The sequence below is a fragment of the Odocoileus virginianus genome, chromosome 4, assembly GCF_023699985.2.
Source record: "Odocoileus virginianus isolate 20LAN1187 ecotype Illinois chromosome 4, Ovbor_1.2, whole genome shotgun sequence".
Lineage (NCBI taxonomy): Eukaryota > Metazoa > Chordata > Mammalia > Artiodactyla > Cervidae > Odocoileus > Odocoileus virginianus.
The window spans coordinates 19235313-19255702 of record NC_069677.1 but is presented as its reverse complement, the minus strand read 5'-3'; the positions used below and the strand labels follow the sequence as shown (position 1 = coordinate 19255702).

General features: G+C 38.8%; 1 protein-coding gene across 1 annotated transcript; it reads right to left on the bottom strand.

Annotated features, from left to right (window-relative positions):
* Positions 1-3490: 3490 nt before the first annotated feature.
* CLDN1 (claudin 1) lies at positions 3491-20157 on the bottom strand. The gene is made up of 4 exons (XM_020872825.2): positions 19686-20157; positions 10652-10816; positions 7758-7842; positions 3491-6039 (listed from the first exon to the last, which is right to left on the bottom strand). Exons 1-4 carry the CDS (start codon positions 19906-19908, stop codon positions 5877-5879), a joined length of 636 nt encoding a protein of 211 aa, XP_020728484.1. The 5' UTR covers positions 19909-20157; the 3' UTR covers positions 3491-5876.
* Between the last annotated feature and the right edge of the window lie 233 nt (positions 20158-20390).

Genomic DNA, 20390 nt, shown 5'->3' with positions numbered 1-20390 from the left:
AAAAGAAATCAAAATTATTTTTACTTTGTGATACTATGAAAACAGTGAAAAGATAACAATCTCCAAATCTTATCTTTGGGAAAGAAAATATGATTAGAGAAGGTTGCATCAAATTATTAATTTTGTTTTTGAGTAGCACAGCACAGTATGGCTATTACAATATTTAAATAATTATTTCTACCTTTCTATATTTTTCTACTTTATTATTAGCATTAGTTTTAATTTGTATTAGTTTTAATTTTATTATCAGGAAAAAAAATATTGTGGTGAAAATTATCCTCAAAAATAAATTCCTTTGTCCTCACTCTATTAGAGGTCATTTTTCTACTTGTATTCCACTCTCATCTAGAAGGAAATGTTCTCTGCTACCCCTGACCCTTGTTTCAGATGTCTGCTTGTTTCAGGTCTCTCTTAGGTTGTTGGATTTTTTTTAATTAAGCAGCATCAGTAGCTACCTGAGGAAACCACAACATTAATGGAAACAGGAAACTTAATGGACAAAACAATTAAAAGAAAAAAATACCCCTTTGGGAGAAGAAAGTGCTCTAGTTCAGGTCATCTCATTTAAGAAATATTTGTATAGCTTTCAAACTTTCTTCCTTCAATTGGTTTGTATGTGTGTTTACTTTTTTCTTTTGGGGGGAATAGACAATCAAAACAATAAGTTAAAGAAATTAAACCATAAATAACACCTCAGAAATGTTATACAATTAAAAATAAATGTAGCAACATTATGCTTTGGCTAAGGATGTTTCTGAAATTTTCATGTAACAAAGGAAAATAACTCTGATTATAATACAATAAACACTTACCTCCTTGAACTAATATTATTTGTTAAACAGAAGGCTTTCTTTAAAAGAGAATTTGCTTTGTATTAATGACTATTACGGTGAGTGATTTAAAAATAATAGAAAATGACAAGAAAGAAGGTTATTTACCAAAGAAATATGACAATAGCTTCTGAAGACTGCCTCGTTTTAATTCCTTCCCTTCTTAAGTGAGCAGGACCCCTTGGGGCCTTGGGGACAGGGACAGGTCCTTCCCCATACCCTCTGCTTTAGCTCCTCTCTGAAGTACCTGGTTTTTGATGTGATTTCCAGAGTTGTTTTGCAGATGAGAAAACCCCTCACCAAATAGAAAATGTTAATTACTCATTGACCAAGAACACATAACACCAGGCCTCCTGAAGCCTAAAGACTGTCAATATTAACCTCTATTACATCACCCTGTTATCTCACCATCAGCCAATCAGAGAATTGTGCACAAGTTGATCACATACCCTTTGACCCCTATTCCCTCATCCGGCTTTTAAAAGTGCTTTGCTGAAACCCTTCAGGGAACTCAGGATTTCTAGGACAGGAGTCACCCTTGAGTGGCCCTGCCATAAAACATTCCCTGCTCCAAACTCTGATGTTTCAGCTTGTTTGGCCTTACTGAACTTGCGCTAATACTCTCACCAAAACAAACAAAAAAAACCTAGAATCATAAAATAGAACCATGACCTTAGAGAAAAGGTAAATAAACAATATTGTCGTCTACTAAGCACCTGGATGTGTGTTTACACAGAAAATTTTTTGAGCACACTTGGTCCTGAGAGATAACCTAGCCCAGTGATTCGCAATTCAGAAAGTGCATTAGAATCCCCTGGGAAACTTGTACCTAATACACTTTTCTCAGAAATTCTGATTCCCCTAATCTGGGTTTAAGTCCTTGAAAGTCAGAGGTTTCAAAAACCTCCAATGGTCAAAAGCTTCCACATTGTTATGGATAAGAACCTCTGAGTGGGGCCAAGCTCTTCCTTTTACAAATGAAAAAATAGTGAATAGAGATCTCTATAGCTCACTGAGGCTGATCATTGGCAGAACCAGTGCTAGATTTCAAGTTTACTTTTCTTCCCACTTAACACTTTTCACCCTGCTGGGGCCTAGGAAAGAGTCTTATTTATTTCCTATACCCTTTAGCCTTGTCTTCATTTAATGGCACTAGTCTATGGTAGGTGTTTAATAAATACTAGTTGAATAAATCCATATCTCTTGTCTAATTGCTGACATTGGCCATATGGAAAAAACCTGTCAATGGAAGGTGATTAGTCAAAATACCATGAGTTCTCCAGAGTTTCAGAGCATTGAGAGTGTTTTTCACTGTGTTTTTAAATCCAACAAGCTGTCCCTACAAAACCCTGGAAACTGCAGTGACTTCTGCCAGTTTCCAAGGTACCAGCTAATTGTAGAGAATTTAGGGCAGATTGGGGGTACCTAAAGGTATATCTGGGGTTGGAAAGGAGACTGCAGAAATCTTACACCTGAGCCACACTCAAAAAGAAGGGAAAAAAAGTCCATTACCAGATTTTACTAGGACCAACAGCAGGCTTTCAGATGTGGGAATATGGGGATGGTATGGAGTTGTCCCTGGACTTGGACACAGATCCACATAGAAAGTACTAGTTGATGAGGAGGAGAGACAGCTTGGTTTGCAGGACAGTGGCATCCAGAAGGAGGAGCTTACACAGAGGTGGGGTCTACTTGGTATGATTGACAATCCAGCTTTTCTCTTCAGAGTTCTTAGCAGCACTTAGAGATTTTACTTCCTCTCAAATTCATGGGCCTGGACCCATCCAGGAGAAGATTTCAATTCTGTAGAAACAGTGGTGACCTGACACATCTGCGTAATTTAAAGAGACTGACAATAATCTTCATCTCTCATCCTTAAGGCTAATCTCCCCATAGAACTCCACATAGAGCTCAATCCTTTGTTTACTAGCCTGTCTCTGTACTATGTAAATTACTTAAGGAGTGGTTACAACTAAGGCTGTATCAATCACTGATATTTTTAGATAATGAGTGAATAAGTTTCATCACGTGCTTTCCTAAGAAGTAGTTTTGGTAACGTGTGCGTGCTCATGTGCTCAATCCTGTAGAACTCTTTGCAGCCCCATGGACTGTAGTCCGACAGACTCCTCTGTTCATGGGATTTCCCAGGCAAGAATACAGGAGTGGGTTGCTGTTTTTGCCTCCAGGGGATCTTCCTAGCCCAGGGATTGAACCTACATCTTCTGCATTTCCTTCGTTGGCAGGCAGATTCTTTACCATTGCACCACCTGGTAATTATTACAAAAACAATAATGGATTTCTAGCTGTCTTTCACTCTGCCAACTTGTAGGAAACACAACCAACTTAAGTTTTCACAGTGCTTTACAATTGACTACTTTATTACTTAGTCATTTATTGTAGTATGTCTCCTTTCTATGGATGAGAGAAATGAAGTAATCTCCTGCCATTCTCTTCTATCACCACCCTTGATGAGGATGAAGCACAGTTGGAGAGCAATAGGGCATTCCAGTGGGTGGAGTCACTCAAATACTTGACAGGTGGCCCAGAGGCACCAGAGCTATTTCCCAGGAATACATGGTGAGCCGGATCCTATCTTGAGCCATCTCATCTTCCATGCAAGGCAATCTTGAAATAAATGATTAAAAAATAAAAACTGAAGATTTATATTAAAAAATTTATTGAAAAAGAATAATGCTTTATACAAATTCCCATTACAAAACCCTGAAATATCTATCCAAGTAGGGTAGCAGAGTACAAAAATATCAAAGTCAGACAGATTCTGGTGTCACAATTCTGTTGGCCATTTTGTACTATGGATTTCTTTTCAGAGTTTACCAACGAGTAACCACATGTATTAATACTTGCCCATCATTAGGATCTATGAAGGTAGCAGAGATTCTTTGAATTATACATTCTAGGAGCATAGAGTTTCAGGTTTGGAAGACACACTAAAATTTACTAGGTTTTTTCTAAACTATCTATCCTAGCTATGTTAGCTGCCAGCTAGTAGCAATACCTCTGATAACATCACTTAACCAATATCCATCTTGTATACCCTTACAAGTTATTAAAACTCAAAAAATCTTCCATTCTTTGGTCAACACTTACACTTCTGTTTTACCCATTACATCTGCAAACTTGTTCTAGGTCAAGTCTGCATTCCTGAAAGGAGAAAATCTTAGCCACACAAAAAGTATCAGGCCACACTGATCAAAGAAAACTAAGACTTCCTTAAACCTCTTTTTTTTTTTCACTTAGCAAGCTGAAATTCACTTGTCTCCTCACTTGAGAGGTTGGTTAAGACAGGAAATCCATTTCTTAAAATTTCTCTTTTCAGTCATTTGAAAAGTAGTCTAAAATCTATGCACTTAAATTCCTTAATTCTTTTCCCCAGTACAATACTTTTCACCTTACAAAATCACATTTACATGTATCCTGTCTCGCTGGATCCCCTCAATAGCCCTGTGAGGTAGGCAGTTCAGGCATTACAATCCTCTTTTTAGAAATGAAGCAATAAATCTAGGGCAACCTGTGCCTTGCCCAAACTGACACTGTAATTGATAGCACCAAGACTCAAATCAAGTCTCCAGACACTGAAGTCAACACCCTTTCCATTACAACATCTTGCTGAAGTGAAGGAGTTATTTTCCACAAACTGGAAAACTAAGAGCAATGGTTAAAATGGAACAGAATGGTGGCCACAGCTGAAAGGAAGGAAACAGGCCTGTGGAGACAGGAAGGTGCCTAGCCATGGGAAGGCCTGTGTGTAGGTTTGGTTCAACGACTTCTTAACAGCCAATTTAGCAAATAGAAACACTACTTAGGCATATTTCATGTTCAAAGAATGAGCATAATATCAACTAATTAATACTCACATCACTCTACCAGCTGGTTAACTATCATTATCTCAATTTGACAGATGGGAAAAGAGGAGAAAGATTAAGTGACTTGCCCATAAGCTACAGAGAGAATATTTGTCATCAGATTATCACTATAGAAATTCGAGTACTTCATTCAAACAGTCTGTTCCTCTCTGGGAAGAGGTAAGCTATACAAGAAAACAATACAGTTAAGGAAGGGGAGAAGAATAGGTAGTATGGGAGGGTGTATAACTGTGAATAAGTAGCTCAAAAAATTCAATCAATAGAATTGTGTTACTTGGAAAAGCAGCACACAGTTCTTCAATGGGACAAATATTTTCAAAGCAAATAAGTGTGTTAGAGGTCAGGGTACAGGAGGCGTATGGGAAAGTCAACAGGAACATACCATCTAGTCACACACAGAAAGATTTGCTCCCAAAGCTCTGGTCTGCAAGAGACTCTTACTGACTTTAGGAATTAACCTATAGGCATATAAAATGTGTTATCAGATTCAAGAGTTAAGCTCAACCTCACAAAAAACAAAGGCATGAAGAATGACTGAATGATGACACAGCAAGTGCTAAAAGATCATGGTAAAAAAAAATATGATACAAACATATAAAGAGGGCACATGTGAAGAACTGAAATAATTCATACTTGGTAAAAGCAGGTCAGGTCTTCTGTGAAAGACACTAAAAGCTTCTGAAGGAGGGTAAGTGATATTTGACCTATTAGATATGTATACATAAAGAAAGAAGAATTTGAAAAATACCAAATAAATGACTTAATCAAGAATTAAATATTTTTTTCATTTTTTAGATATGTTTTAAGAATACTGGTACCAATACAATGAGAATAAGAACTCTTACTAATTTTTTTATAGAAAAACATGTTTATGTACATATCTATATATATTTAAGAAATGCTCTCTCCCCTCATTTGAGATGATTACTCAGTGGGAAGCAGTAATACAAATGGAAAGCGCTTCCCCTCTCTATTGAGGAAAGGAGATAAGATAAGGCTAAGTCATTTTTAGCAATGGATATTTTTTAAAAAAATATGTTTTTTGCTGTAATACCACAGTTCAGACTACAATAGTCAAAAGCTAAGATCTTAATGTCAATGCCAGTATTTCAATGTCCATTTTCTGTTGGTTCCAACAGGGTTGTCAGCTTTCACTTCTATGTCACACATAGTCTTTCCCACTGGAAGGTGCTGGCTTGGGGTAGGGCCTGGGTGTTGGGTAAGATGTTGCTTTCCGGGGACAGGAGCAGCATAGCAGGGCACCTCCCAGAAGGCAGAGAGAAGCAGCGGCCCAGCCAATGAAGAGAGCCTGACCAAATTCATACCTAAAAAAGAAAAGGTGATACCTTTGCTTAATCAATGGACCATTGGAAACTTCTCTAATGTAATTAAAGAATGAAATCGATATCACACTCATATTTTTTTCCACTGAAAAAAAAATCCCCTGTGATCCCTTTAAGTTTTATGAAGTACTTTAAGGTTTGTTAGACACACACACGAGAACGTTCACATTGCAGTTGTTGACAATTTACAACAGTAGATCAGGCAATGTGGCAGGTAACACCAGGTTAATTACACAAATATTTCCAAAGACTTTTCCATGTGTAGGAGACTTGTAAAGCATGCTACATGCCTTAAAAATCAGGTCTGGAACATGGTTCCTAGGCTAAAACTTAACAAGTTGTGCTATCACCAAGTAGCAACAGTATTCTATTAAAAAAAAAAAAAACCTGCCAGAGTGTTTTGGAGACTATTAGACTTTTCAACAGTTAACCCTTGATAAACACTGAAATCTGACCTATGGTTTTGAGGAAAAAACTTCTAAACAACCCATTGATTGTTCTAGGTTAAGTTGATCCAAGTGGATGTATTAAGCCATATTTCTGGGAGAAGACCTGTGACTGATGGTGGACAATAAGGAAAGAGAAGGGTTGGATCTAGAATGATAAGGCCTGAGTTTGAATCCTGATGCAAACTCTCAGCTACTGAATTGTGGGCCACAAACTCCATGTCTCAACCTCAGCAGCTGCTTCTCTTAAAATGATCCCACCTTCCTCACTGTACTACTTTAAGGATCATGTGAGACAGTGGAAGTAAGGATATAGTGCCTGGCAATTTATAAAGTGCTTTCATATCCAATAGGTAAAATTTTAGCCTATTGACCTCCAGCAGTTTCTGTCCCTACTTTGTAGTCTTATGGGATGGGTTCCAACACCATCACGGCAATATGTGTTTTCCTATACATGGGTGATTATAAACAAAGAAGCACACCTTATCTCTCTACCACTAGCATTTTTCATCCATTCATCTTAGCACTCAACAAACAATAATTACATCTTAACATCCCGACTCTGAATATAGTTATTAGGCTTTAAAGAAGTGAACACAGTGAGACAAAGAACCTGTCTCTGATCAAAGGGTATCATTACATGAGAGCCAAGAGTCAGCTCTTTAACTTCCACAACTTGCAATATTAAGAAGGATGATCTTTCTAAAATTATTTTATGGATGTGATGAGACACAAAATATCATAGTGGTAACTAATCCTTTTCATAAATAAAATTGTTTTTTTTAATAAATAAAATTGTTAGGAATGAAGTTTCTGTTAGAGGTTATTAACCTCTACAATAGAACTGTTTTTGCGATCAGTCATAAACTGTGTTTTGTTACAAATAATCACAATTAAGTGCTGTATCAGAATATACTTCAAAAATGAAGTTTCAAATATATTGGTATTTTTATGAATATTAAACAAAAATTTAAAAATATGAAAAAAGGTCCAGCATACTTTTCCATTTGGAAAGTATACAGCTTGGAACTTTTCTACTTTGAAGTTTATTTTGTCACCAATACATGCTGTTAAAGTAATTATAAAACTATTTTTAATATGTCACAGGCCATTCAAGTTATTTTCAATTTTTGCAGAAAATTCCATAAAATTCTGGATAGCAAGTCTGAGAACTCACCATACTAACAGGACTTTACAGAACATAAAAGAGTATTTTCTCAGAGAACAAACAATTTTATATGTGACTATCATTACCTGGCATTGACCGGGGTCATGGGGTCATAGAATTCTTGAACAATTCTATTGCCATACCATGCTGTGGCAACTAAAATAGCCAGACCTATGGAAATTCAAAACAAAAGACTGTTAATCACCATGGAACACTGAGCATAAATGCATGGCTCATTAAATTTACATTTTACAAGAATGAAATTTCATCAATAATGCTGACATTTTTAATTTAGTTCATTTTAATTCAGAAGACATTAATTTAGGATGAATAGAGGTTTAAACATGACTTTTTATAAGTGTTCTCTTAAGAGAGACAAAAATATTAGGTTGAAGTTAGGCACACACATGAGTGTTCATGTCATCTTATTCATTTACAGTTTAAGGTCCCTGGCACAAATAACATTCTTTTGGAAACATTCAGGAGATTCAGGTCATTTAAGATCTCTTTAAAATAGATTGTTATAAATTAGTGTGCTAGACTACTTTTGATTAAACCAAAGACCTTATTAGTAAAGCTCGTCACTTACAAAAGGGAAGGTAAAAACTCTTCTACATTCTTCTTGGCCAAAACGCAAAATTCACATTTTTGAAGGATCAAAATGAATGTAAATAGCTAGATAACAGGAACACATTGGACCTGGCTCAGAGTCCACCAATCACCTAAATTCCTACACCCCTATTGGCCAGATGTTCCAGGTCTTGCCATGAGATTCACTGAGATGCCACATCAGATCAACGTATGCAGCACACTCTCAATTTCTTATGCCTTTCACATTTCAGTGCTCAGTCTTTGTCTGGATTGTAGCTTGCCAGGTTCCTCTATCCACGGGATTTTCCAGGCAAGAATACTGGAGTGGGTTGCCATTTCCTCCTCTTGGAGATCTTCCAGACCCAGTGATTGAATCCGCATGTCTTGTATTAGCGGGTGGATTCTCTACCGTTGAGCCACCTGGGCAGCCCCACAGAAATCATTTAGTCAAAATAATCTACTCTATCATTTATTAAAATAAGTATACAATACCTCCATTTTTCTTATCCAAAGAACCTAAATAATTTCTTTTTATAGTCTGGGCTTAGGTGCTGCTAGTGGTAAGGAAAATGCCTGCCAATGCAGGAGATGTAAGAGACACAGGTTTCGATCCCTGGGTCAGGAAGATCCCCTGGAGGAGGGCATGGCAACCCACTCCAGTATTCTTGCCTGGAGAACCCCGTGGACAGAGGAGCCTAGCAGGTTACAGCACATAGGGTCGCAAAGAGTCAGACACAACTGAAGTGACTTAGCACACAGTCAGTCTAAAAATTCATCAATTTAGACAGATTAAATATTTCTATGCTACACCCATTGCCCTCTTCTTGCTACAAAATAAGTGTTCCAACCTAATTGTCTCTAATACTTGAAGGAAAACACTGTTGCTTTTGGCTGCTTGAGTAGAAAATATGAATACTTTGGAACTTGCAACCCTCACTCCTAGGAAGTTCCTGAGACTGCAGGACTGATGGACGGGAGTTACTAGAAGATCAGCAGAGGACAAGTTCTACTCAGTAAGTGTATTCTTAGCCTTTGGTGTAAAACCTAAGTGTTGGGAATAAAATGCTTTGCGGTAGCAATTTGAATAATCTTTAACCAAATGTTTAGTAAAGCCACAGGCATTCTTCCTTCATTGTTCATGAAATCCACATACTTTTATTAAAGAGAAAATGAGGAAAAAATCTAATTCTAGTTTTTCCTAGTGGTAGATTATACCACTTTTGGAATTTTGGAATGTCATTTCCAAAAACAACAGACTACCATATATAGTTTATGTAATAGTATTATTGCTGTTTAGTCTCTACGTTATGTCTGACTCTTTGTGACCCCACGGTCTGTAGCTTGCCAAGCTCCTCTGTCCATAGGATTTCCCAGGCAAGAATATTGGAGTGGGTTTCCATTTCCTTTTCCAGGCAATCTTCTCATCCCAGGGATCAAACCTGTATCTCCTGCATTGGCAGGCAGATTCTTTATTGTTGAGCCATCAGGAAAGCATATGTAATAGTCTATTTCAAAACAATAGATACCTACTGTATATGACATATAATAGTCTATTATTTTATATACATGCACAATGTTATATGCACACTTATTTAATATTAACTTTATTATAAGATTTTACAAATTAACTGTCCATGTCCTCTTCTATCTCATTTTCTCAAAGGTCACAAAATAAGATTTGAATAAAGCAATAAATACATATTTATTTTCTATGGAAAATATAACCTCACTCTTTTATCAAGGTTTTTATTCCAAGATTTTCTGTATTATTTTTCTTTCTTAACTCATTTTTTCTCATTTCCTACCATTCCAACATTCCACCTGAACTCTAAATGCCCTTTCTTTTCATTGATCTATGGGTAAAACCTGTTCATTTCAGAATCAGTATTGCTTATATGGAATAATATCCTCCTCTTCTTCCAATAATTCCAGCCCCATTCATTCCATTCATTCACACCTGTATAATTATACCTTCTTCATGCTCTCTCTCACCATTCCCCATCTTTCCCATGTAGTATCAGTAGAGACACCACAGAAATTTTCTGAATTACACAGAATTGGTCCTCAGTATTTGCTAGATCAAAAAAATCTCTCCCTTCACTTGAGGAGACTGTTTCTAATGAACCAGTTGGCACCTGAAACCTCAGGGAATAGACCTGTCCACTGTGAACACAGATTTCAGATTTTTATTCAGTTCCCATTTGAGGATGTGAAAGTCAACTGGATTTAAAGTTTCTATGTCTTCATATTTTAAAGGAACTAAATTCAATTGATTCAAGAGCAATAAAGCCAACATAAATCCAACATTATCTAAGGAAGCCAAAAACTAGACCTTAAAAAATGTCAGAAAGAGTTTGATAAGGTCTAAGAGGGACAGGGCCTCTCTTACCTGAAATAAGAAAGATCACGCCCCCAAAGACAGCCATCCGCATCTTCTGAGCCTCATCATCTTCCATGCACTTCATACACTTCATGCCAACGGTGGCCACAAAGATGGCTATTAGTCCCAGCAGGATGCCAATCACCATCAAGGCACGGGTTGCTTGCAGAGTGCCTGACAAAAAACATTTTAAAACATGTAACAATCATGCCTAGACCAACAAGAGAAGAGTGGTAGAAAGTCAAGTATATTTCAGTGTTGTATGGAAGACAGAAAACATAACCAGAAGTCAGGAGACCCCGGTTCTAGTGATGCCTTTGCAGGAAACCAACATAGTTTCTCCTCCAGAAAAACAAATATCTGGCTGAATGATAAATAAGAATTGCTCCAGCTCTAACAGCTTATATTTTTAACATTATATTCAAAATCCTCTGAAAAATAATTAATGATTTGGTTGAATAGGCTTAGAACACATTGTTAATTCTTACTAATGGAGAATTTCAATTCTGAAATAACAATCATATATTATCCTTAATGTTAAACCATTTATACTTTAAATGGTTTACAATATATCTTGGTAACAGTCAATAGCTTTACACTTCAGTCATCAAGCTGGGGAAAATCTGGGTGAGTGAATTTGGAAGACAAGAAATGAATTTCTCATAGGTTATCTTAGCTGGATAAGCAACACATGTCTCCAGTGATGTGGGTGGGGTGGGCGATCTGAAAACCATTTTCTCAGAACAAAACATAATGGCCTTTGAGATGTTATTTTGGAACATAGTAGGTTTATATTCAGAAATATCACTGGGTGTTTTAAACTATTTAAATTACTATGTTCTAAAATGGCTGACAGTAATTCAATGTAGCACTTCTTAGGATTCCACTAATTTTCTAATTTCTTGTTCTTGTCATTGGTATACTAAGTCATGATCAAATATATAGGGCCAGGTTTGAAATATACCAGTAAATATATTAAAGAGTAAAAGCGTGATGCCATCCCTATGGCATAAAGGCACAAATTTTCAAAGAAAAGTGAGCTGAAACTACACTGGTTAGATGAGTTTGACTTTAGATTCATTTCCTCAGTCAAATAAAGATCATTATTTCTTTGACAGTGTTAACATATGACAAGTCTTTTTGCAAATATAAAAATTATTTACATTATAATAACAAAGTGTGCTATGTTATGGGTAAGCAGGTTACTATTCTCTAGGACCATGTTTTTATTACATAAAGTGTGAATGATGATATCTCTAACCAGGAAGTTGGAACAATTGACTTCCTAATGGTCTCAACACTGGGTGACATGATAGAAAGGTTTTATATCTCAGTATCTAATTTAGACTTAGGCTCAGTGTCAGTAATTTTAGGGTTGAGAATTTAGGCTACACATCATAATTAACACTAAAGAGTTCTAAAACATCAATTTATTTAAATTTGTTAATAATTTCATCCTTGCACAACCAGGCAATCTATGATAAAATCATAGTAAGCTCTTTCTGAAAGTATCAAAGACATTTCTTGACTGTATATGAGAGATATTTGGGAAGCCAAGATAAATTTTTATTTGATTTAATTAAAAAGCAAACCAAAGGCATTCTCATGCGCCTGTCACAGATTCATTTGCCCATAAACACCTGTGGGCAAGTGTGCACCCAACTTATACACTTATTTGAAGATTGAAGGTTGGCACAAGAACTTCTGAATCAAAACACATTTCATGGATCATGGGTTACCAGGAATTATAGCTGCTTATAAGATTATTATGAAATCTCCCTTTGAATCACCAACGATACTGTGGTATGAAGAGAAAAGTACCAAGGACACCATAATTATGGTGTGTCCTTCCTTCTGGTTTGCCAACAGTTTTGCAAAGGCAATCATGCTCAGAAGGAAAATAAAAAATAAAATAAATATCCTCTTCTACATAACAGAGTTTTCCAATCTGGTCCTAAGTGCCACTCAGAAAGAAAGCATTTCAGTCAAAGGAACACTGGAAAAGGAGATGCTGAAAGTCTCAAGAGATGATTCATGTGGAGGACAGGGTGACCACTCATCCATTTTGCCTGGCTCTCTAGGATTTAAAACTACAAGTCCTGCCTTCTGAGAAGGTCTTCAATCCTGGACAAACTGGGAAAGCTAGCCACTATTGGAAGATGGTTGGATGTGGAAAGTAAAATGAAGAGGGTTAGCAAGGTAAGAAGAAGGCATTTATCATGTACAATTTTGCAAGCTAGGGAAAAGGGTTTGGAGTTTATTCTAAATGTGAGCAGAAGCCATTTAGGATCTTAAAGGAGGAATGAAAAGATTTTTTACCCTCTGTCTTCCTCTGACAGCCCTTCAAATATGTATAGCCTTTTACTTCTCTCAACCACCTTTTGCTCTGTCTGTCCATTAAGCTCAATTTTCCAACCTTTATTCATCACTTTGGTTGCTTTCTCTGATGTCTAAGTTTTCTACTTTGAGTTGTAGGGCTTCAAGCCAGATCCAGCTTCTATAATCATTCTGATCTGTACTTCATGTGTAAACAGCAGGCCACCAGCCCAGCAGGTCTGAGCACTTGGATCACAAGCTACTCTTCACGAGGAGTCTGCTGTGCCTCAAGCTCCTGAGTCAGGCCTATATAAAACCACCCAGGCAGGGAGCATACATGGATTGACCACTTCAGGACTCCACCTGCACTTGCCTGGGATTATCTCCTTTTCACAGTCTTCATCTCTTGAGTTTGTTCTCCTTTCAGTTCTCAAAGAAAACACATTTAATTCACACCCCATTTTATTCTTTCCACTACTTTACAAAATTTCTAAGGGGAAAGGAACAGATATTTTGTTCTGTGTGCTACAAACCCTAGTAAGCCTTATAGTATAAATAATTATTTGCATAATGCACAAAAATAATGGAAAAAATGGGGGAGAACTTACACTCAGGAATCATATAAACCATATATTGCAAGGAGATCATGTTTCATTTTAAAAAATCTGATAAAGCAATAGTGTTATTTTGTGAAGCAGTATTTTTTCATTTATGTCCTGACATCCACTGGCTTAGGAAATGTCTGTATTTTACAATACTAGATGGGCATCAAACACAAAATCTCATCTTGCATCACTGGAGATATTTGGACGAATTCTTAACTATAGTGATATGTGGGGAGAAATGTAAACATAGGGATAAAAAGGCTGAGAATCATAACAGCATGAAAACTCACTAGTTGGGCACATGTAATGGTGGATTACAAATCAAAGTAAGCAAGTGTTACGTTACAAGTTATGAGGGTTTTACATGCAGATAGAATCTATTGCACAGTTTTAAGCTGGAACCAGATGAATCCTTCAAATTAACGTCTTATGGAAGCCTTTTAAGTCAGAGAGCTAAAATATGTAATTGTGGGCTCCTTGATAACTTGGCCAAATATTTGTTCATATTTCTATTCAAAGCACTTAGAACAGTGCCTGGCAAGCTTCATGGATTATTCAATCTGGGATCAATTAATTTAAATTTTAATATGTCTTTATCTTTTAAAAATTCATATATAATAGGTAAAAATATCTTTTGTGTTAAGCTTAATTTTTGAAATAATACTGAGAAACACCTCTTAGAAAGCCTCAAGATACTAAAATCTTGCTACATAAAGCCAGATCTAGTTTAGATTATTAAAAGCTAGAAATTCACCTACAGAGAAAAAAATCATACTTTTTGTTTAACCGAATCTAATTTTTAAAAATTTTCTAAATTATGCATCTAATGAGCTTCCAAGATGAAGTTTTTTCCTAGTGGAACAATGACCAGCAGGGCAGAGAAGTTGAAAGCCACCAAATAGTTTAGGCCAGAGAGATAAAGTCTTGAACTATTAACTCTGAGTTGACCTGAGTGGCTCCAATCTGAAGCAAGTATGTTCCTTTTTGGCCCATTAAATTTGCCTCTACAATATTATTACCACCGATTAAAACTGTCTTTGGAGAAAATGGTTAGCAAACATTCAAAAAGGTACACTGTTTATTGTTCCTCATAATTATTCAGCAGTACATGGAGAAGGCGGTCTTTTAATTATACTTAGCTAGACTGATAATCTTGAGATTAAAGACTCCCTAAGGAGTTTTAACACTTGCAACCTGAAAGTATAATTTGAAAACATATTTACAAAGATCTCTACTTACGAGACAAGAAATGAGTTAGAAGTTACTGATCTACTACAGAGAGGTTAATCAACATAGGCGTAGAAAGACAAGCAGAGACAAGTCAGTGGAATTTTTTTTTTTTTCCTAAAGCATTTCTAAAGTCTTACTATACAAGCAGCAAAACTTCTTTAAATACCTGGCATTGTTCATGCTATTTACTAGCCATATTACTATATTATTACCCTATTATATGTCATAAATAAAGAAGATTTTAATTATATCTCTATCTTCATGCAGTCCCTCTTTGCATCAGTAGTTGCTTAACAAGTATTAAGCAGATAAACTGACCACTGGATGACTAGAACAAAAATCCTCTTTTCTCTTCTGCAATTAAATGAACTCATCACAGAGTGTCACAGAGCTATACTCCCATGACATCTTCACTTATTAAATTGTTCACTTTTAGTCAAGTTCAAAGTTTCTCAAGAGTCTTCACTGTTAGCATTTCCATTTGATTGATGTATGAACTGGTGGCCACTGGGTGTGACCTCAAGACTCCAGCACAGTCAATAACTGTGGTCTGGGATAAGGCAGGACTTAACCACTTTTCAGGATGTTCCAAACATTTTTGCTATCATTTTTTGTTTCTTACAAGAAATTGTCTCATGATTAAATGTATGCTTCTGTGTTACTTCTGTGCCACTTAGTCATCACTCCAGTCAAGGAAGCCTAAACTCTGCCACTTGCCTATGTCCTTTGCATCATGGCAGTTAGTAACAAAGACTGTTGGTGCTGAAAGGAATCAACATTTGCACATTATCAGTCATCTTAGCTGCACTTCTAGGAATAAGGATAGGGCCTGGCTCAGGCTGGTTGAATGGATGAATGAGTCATGGATTCATCTCCCTATTCCTCCCACTCTGCCCTACTTTATAAGGAGGGAAACTACAGTCCAGAGAGATCAAGTGGCTCACCATTATAAACACCAGCTAGTTCGTGTAGAACCAGGGTCAGAACTGAGTATTCAAGTTTGAGTATTCAAAACTTGGGTTTTGACTTTCATCATTCCAAAAATGAGAACTAATTCTTAAAACAGATCTGAACACAAATGGCCCCTTAAACACCAGTGGTTCATCAGGCCTAATGCAGTCTAGGGAAGTGTAAGGAGGTGCCTTCATCTCTGCCTCTGTGTCAAAGACCATCCAACTCAGTCATTTTATTCTTTGATTGAGCCTGACATCATGGTGAGAGTTCTGGGAAATTCACCGACAACCAATACTCATTAAAGCGCACCTACACACATGTGGATTCATGTAAAGCAAGTTGAACAGGCCAGAGGAGCTTATAAACAAATTACAGAATCCTAAGGTTAGATGAGACTTACAGAGAGTCTAGCCTAACCTCCCATTTGTCTGGGACTTGGATTTTCCCTACAGCATTCTTTCAAAATGCTTATTTATTCCTCTGCCGGCACACCTCCCACCATGCAACCTCCTGGGGCAACCCAGTCTTTGGACAGCTCTAGCTATTAAAGTCAAGCCAGGAGAAGCAATTAACTAAGCACATGAAATAGGAACTAGCTTGCCAAAAGTTTGAAAACTGAATCAAAACAAGGCAAGATGTACAGTTTAATCAAGAAAAGCAACTCTATCTGGCACTCTCTTTTGCATATTCCAACTATCAGTCATCAGTGTCAATAAACATCGATTCTTGGATGGAAGTGAAACTGTCTCAGCCACAGTAAAACCACAATCCATGGTGTATTATTTGTTTACCCAGGAAGTTCCCCAGTTACATTTTCATAAACTGCTTTGTAAGAACCATCTAAAGAAGCTTTGCTCTATCTCATTTTTGATATTGCCTTAAGCACACTGCATCCCTTCAGACACTGCCGTGTGCTCTTTGCAGCTGACACTAGTTAGAGAAGGGGAACCAGGGATCTTAGCACATCTAGTGCTATAACCTCTATAAATCCCAGAATCTGAGCCCTAAATTGCCAGGTGGGCTCCACTGGCAAAGAGAACAAGCTACAATTTTAAGAAACTTCTAAGTTTGTCACCTAAAAGCACTTTGTGGAGTGCAACTTACTTCAAGGAGCACTAGTTATATGCACAGATAATCCTGTTCACCTCTGGATATCATGCTACTACACCAAAAACAGCCAGTGAATCACCTCTCAGGTCTCTACATCAGGTGGGCATGAGCACAACTGTCCAGGTGGAGAAATGGAGACAGGTAGGCTCTCTGGGCTCCATCCAAAGGCATCTAATGAGTCACTGGCAGGTTGGGAAGTATACCTGTGAGTCAAGACTCTCTCTTCTGAGAGCCAGTTTTGAGAGAAAGGCCTCAGCCCCACCTTCGATAAACACTGGCATTAACCAAAAGGAAAATAGGAACTGACGTGGAGTTAAAAAAAAAAAAAATCATCAGAAAGCAATCTCCAAAATGGGTAAAGGAAAGGTATTGTTTAGATCTTCCACCATAGTTTTAAAAATCATAACAGTTATGTTAACTAGGAATAAATGAAAATAAAACATTTTAACACATCATCATGCGTAGGGATAACCTGTTTCGGTAATTACAACATGGGTCGATCTGATTTCATTTGGCCGTTTAAGGAAGGTAAAAGGAAGTCTATTTGAACATGTTGAAAATGAACTACTAGTACTTCCCTGGTGGTCCAGGGGCCAAGACTCTGCACTCCCAGTGCAGGGGAGCCAGGTTCAATTCCTGGTCAGGGAACTAGATCCCACATGCCATAAGTAAAAGATCCAAGGTGCCCCCCAAAAGATCAAAGAGCCTGAGTGGCACAACTGAGACCCGGGGCAGCTGAATAAATATAATTTGAAAGATACTTAAAAATAAGAAAATGAATCATTTTGATCAGAGGAATCAGAGCTATACCTGGAATTGTCCTTAGAACCATCTCCATCTGCCAGGGCTTCAATATGACATGCCAAATGCCATACAATTGCTTACACGTATTTATCCATCCATGAGGAGATTCAATGATTATATAAAGGCATATACTTAATGTACTCATTATATTTGGCATAAAAGAATCCTAATATGGGAACTCTGAAAAGCTGAAATGGCAACACTAAAAACCGCCATGTGTACACTGACTCACAAATTCCACAGGTACTCAAGAGTTTTAAACAGATTTGGAACAGAGTGAACAACTCTAAAGGGCATGGCTTTTGACAAAACCACACACAGGAGGTGGAGAAAGCAACTGAAGTAAACTTGAGCGACGGCTTGAACACTGCTTGCCATCAGCACACAAAGGGGACTGGTGGGCAGGCTTGTTTGTCTAGGCCAAGGCTAAGGAAGCTTTTATTCAAGTTAGTTCAAGTGCATGACAGACACAAGTTCAGGACAACTAATGTCATGTCTCAAGGAAGCTACTCTAGCGATGAATTGTTATTACCTAAGTAAGCAGGAATTTAATGAATTTCTGACAAAACACTCAGAACTTTTTATTTTAAAAAACAGTAAAAGAAAAAATCCATCCTGTCACCCTTCTCTCCACCATATCTAGGGCTATTTCTCTCTACATGATCCTGCACAAACTTATGAAAGAAAGAAGCCAGCAGTCATTACATAGAATTTCCTCTGTGGAAAACAGAAACTCAGAGAAGACCTCTCTCTCTCCTGACTTCTGCATTCATCAGCTGTCTCTCCTCAGTGGCTTCATTTTTTCCTTTATATAATGCAGGGAGGTAATTTTGAATTTCTCTTTCTTCTCATCCTTTTTCCACCTGCCACCCACCTTCACTTTCCAAAATAAGACCATACAATCTATCTCCTCTGAAGACTCCTGGTCTGAGAGCTAAACCTTCTGGGGAATCTTAAGAGAGTACTTCTTGAAGGAGTCACTGGAGGGAGAGACTTCCTCACACTTATCTATTTCCTCAGTCGTATCTGAGAGTCTGCAACCCCATGGACTGTAGCTTGCCAGGCTCCTCTGTCCATGGGATTCTCCAGGCAAGAATACTGGAGTGGGTTGCCATTTCCTTCTCCAGAGGATCTTCCTGACCCAGGGATAGAACCCAGGTCTCCCTCACTGCAGGCGGATTCTTTACCACGGAGCCACTGGGGAAGCCCCTCTTCACACTAACTGGATTTTAGAAGTCAAAAGAATCAGAAGATTCAAACTCAAGTGTGAGAAGACACTAGGTTGTGACAGTCTATGTAGGAACATGATTTCTTCTCATGATAACTCATAGTAGAGATAGAGAAAACAGTTATACTTAATAACTGGCATTATCTATTTAATTTTACAAACTGGAGACGCTTTCAGGCTCCAAACTTTTCAAGGCACATCATTTTCTTGCCCTAACCCTACAGTTCTTTAATTTTCACAGAATCTGAGAATGTCCAAGAAAGGCCTAAGAGCTCAAATTCGAGTTTGGCTCCCACTTGCTCAATTGCCACCCCATTCATGGGTATGTAAGATGAAACCCACACCATGAGAAGAGTGTCATCTAGGGAGTTAGAAGAAAAATTAGAGCTTAGGTCCGGTTGTCCCTTTTCCCCAAACCAGGGTTCTCTCTACTACCTTATGGCGGGGCACAGGATCAGAAGACTTGATCCACTGAAGGTTGACAGACATGTAATCACAGAACAGAACCATTTGATAGCCACTACTCCAAAAGGGAGCCATTTGGGGTTGGGTCCCTGTAGCTCAGACAGTAAAGAATCTGTCGGCAATCCAGAAGACCCGGGTTCGATCTCTGGGTCGGGAAGATCCCCTGGAGGAGGAAATGGCGACCCCACTCCAGTATTCTTGCCTGGAGAAGCCCAAGGACAGAGAAGCCTAGCGGGCTACAGTCTGTGGGGTGGCAAAGAGTCGGACACGACTGAAGGATTAACATTACACCACCCTGAGTCACAGCTGGGGGAGTGGGGAAGGCACTCACTGTTCAGATTCAGCAAGGAGTCGAAGACTTTGCACTGGATCTGCCCGGTGCTCTGCGACACGCAGGACATCCACAGCCCCTCGTAGATGGCCTGGGCCGTCACGATGTTGTCACTAGCATAGGAGTAAACTTTCCACTGGGGCAGCGCCGTGCTGACGATGGAGCCGATCCAGCCCAGAAACGCCAGGATGAAGCCCAGCAGCTGCAACCCCGCGTTGGCCATGACTCGCTCGGGCGCCCGCGCTGGCTCAGGGGCAGCAGGTGCACAAGGCGGAGTTTGCAGGTGCGCACCCGGGACTCGCGGGGGTGACGAGCCTAGCGGAGGAAGTTATTGCAGGGAATCCTGCTCCCTGCGCTGACGTCGGAGAAGCTCCGGGACCCGCTCCAGGTCCGGGTCCGCGTCTCGGTCGGGGCTGCAGTTCGGAGGTGAGAAGCTGAGGCTGCTCCGGGACTGCGACTGAGATGCAGACCCGCTGGGCGCCGCGATTTAAAGCAGCCCCGCCCCCGGCCTGACCCGGCCGCCGCGCGGCGCCCTCTGGCGGTTTCCGGGCGGGTTGCGGGGAAGCGAGAGGGAGCGCGGGAGCCCGCGATGGGGACCGAACTCTGGGGGCAAGGTCCAGACCGCCAAGTGGGGACAACTCGAGGAGCATCAGGTACGCATAGTGTCCCGGTGCCGCTCGTTTCCTCCTTTTTCTCCCCTTGCCC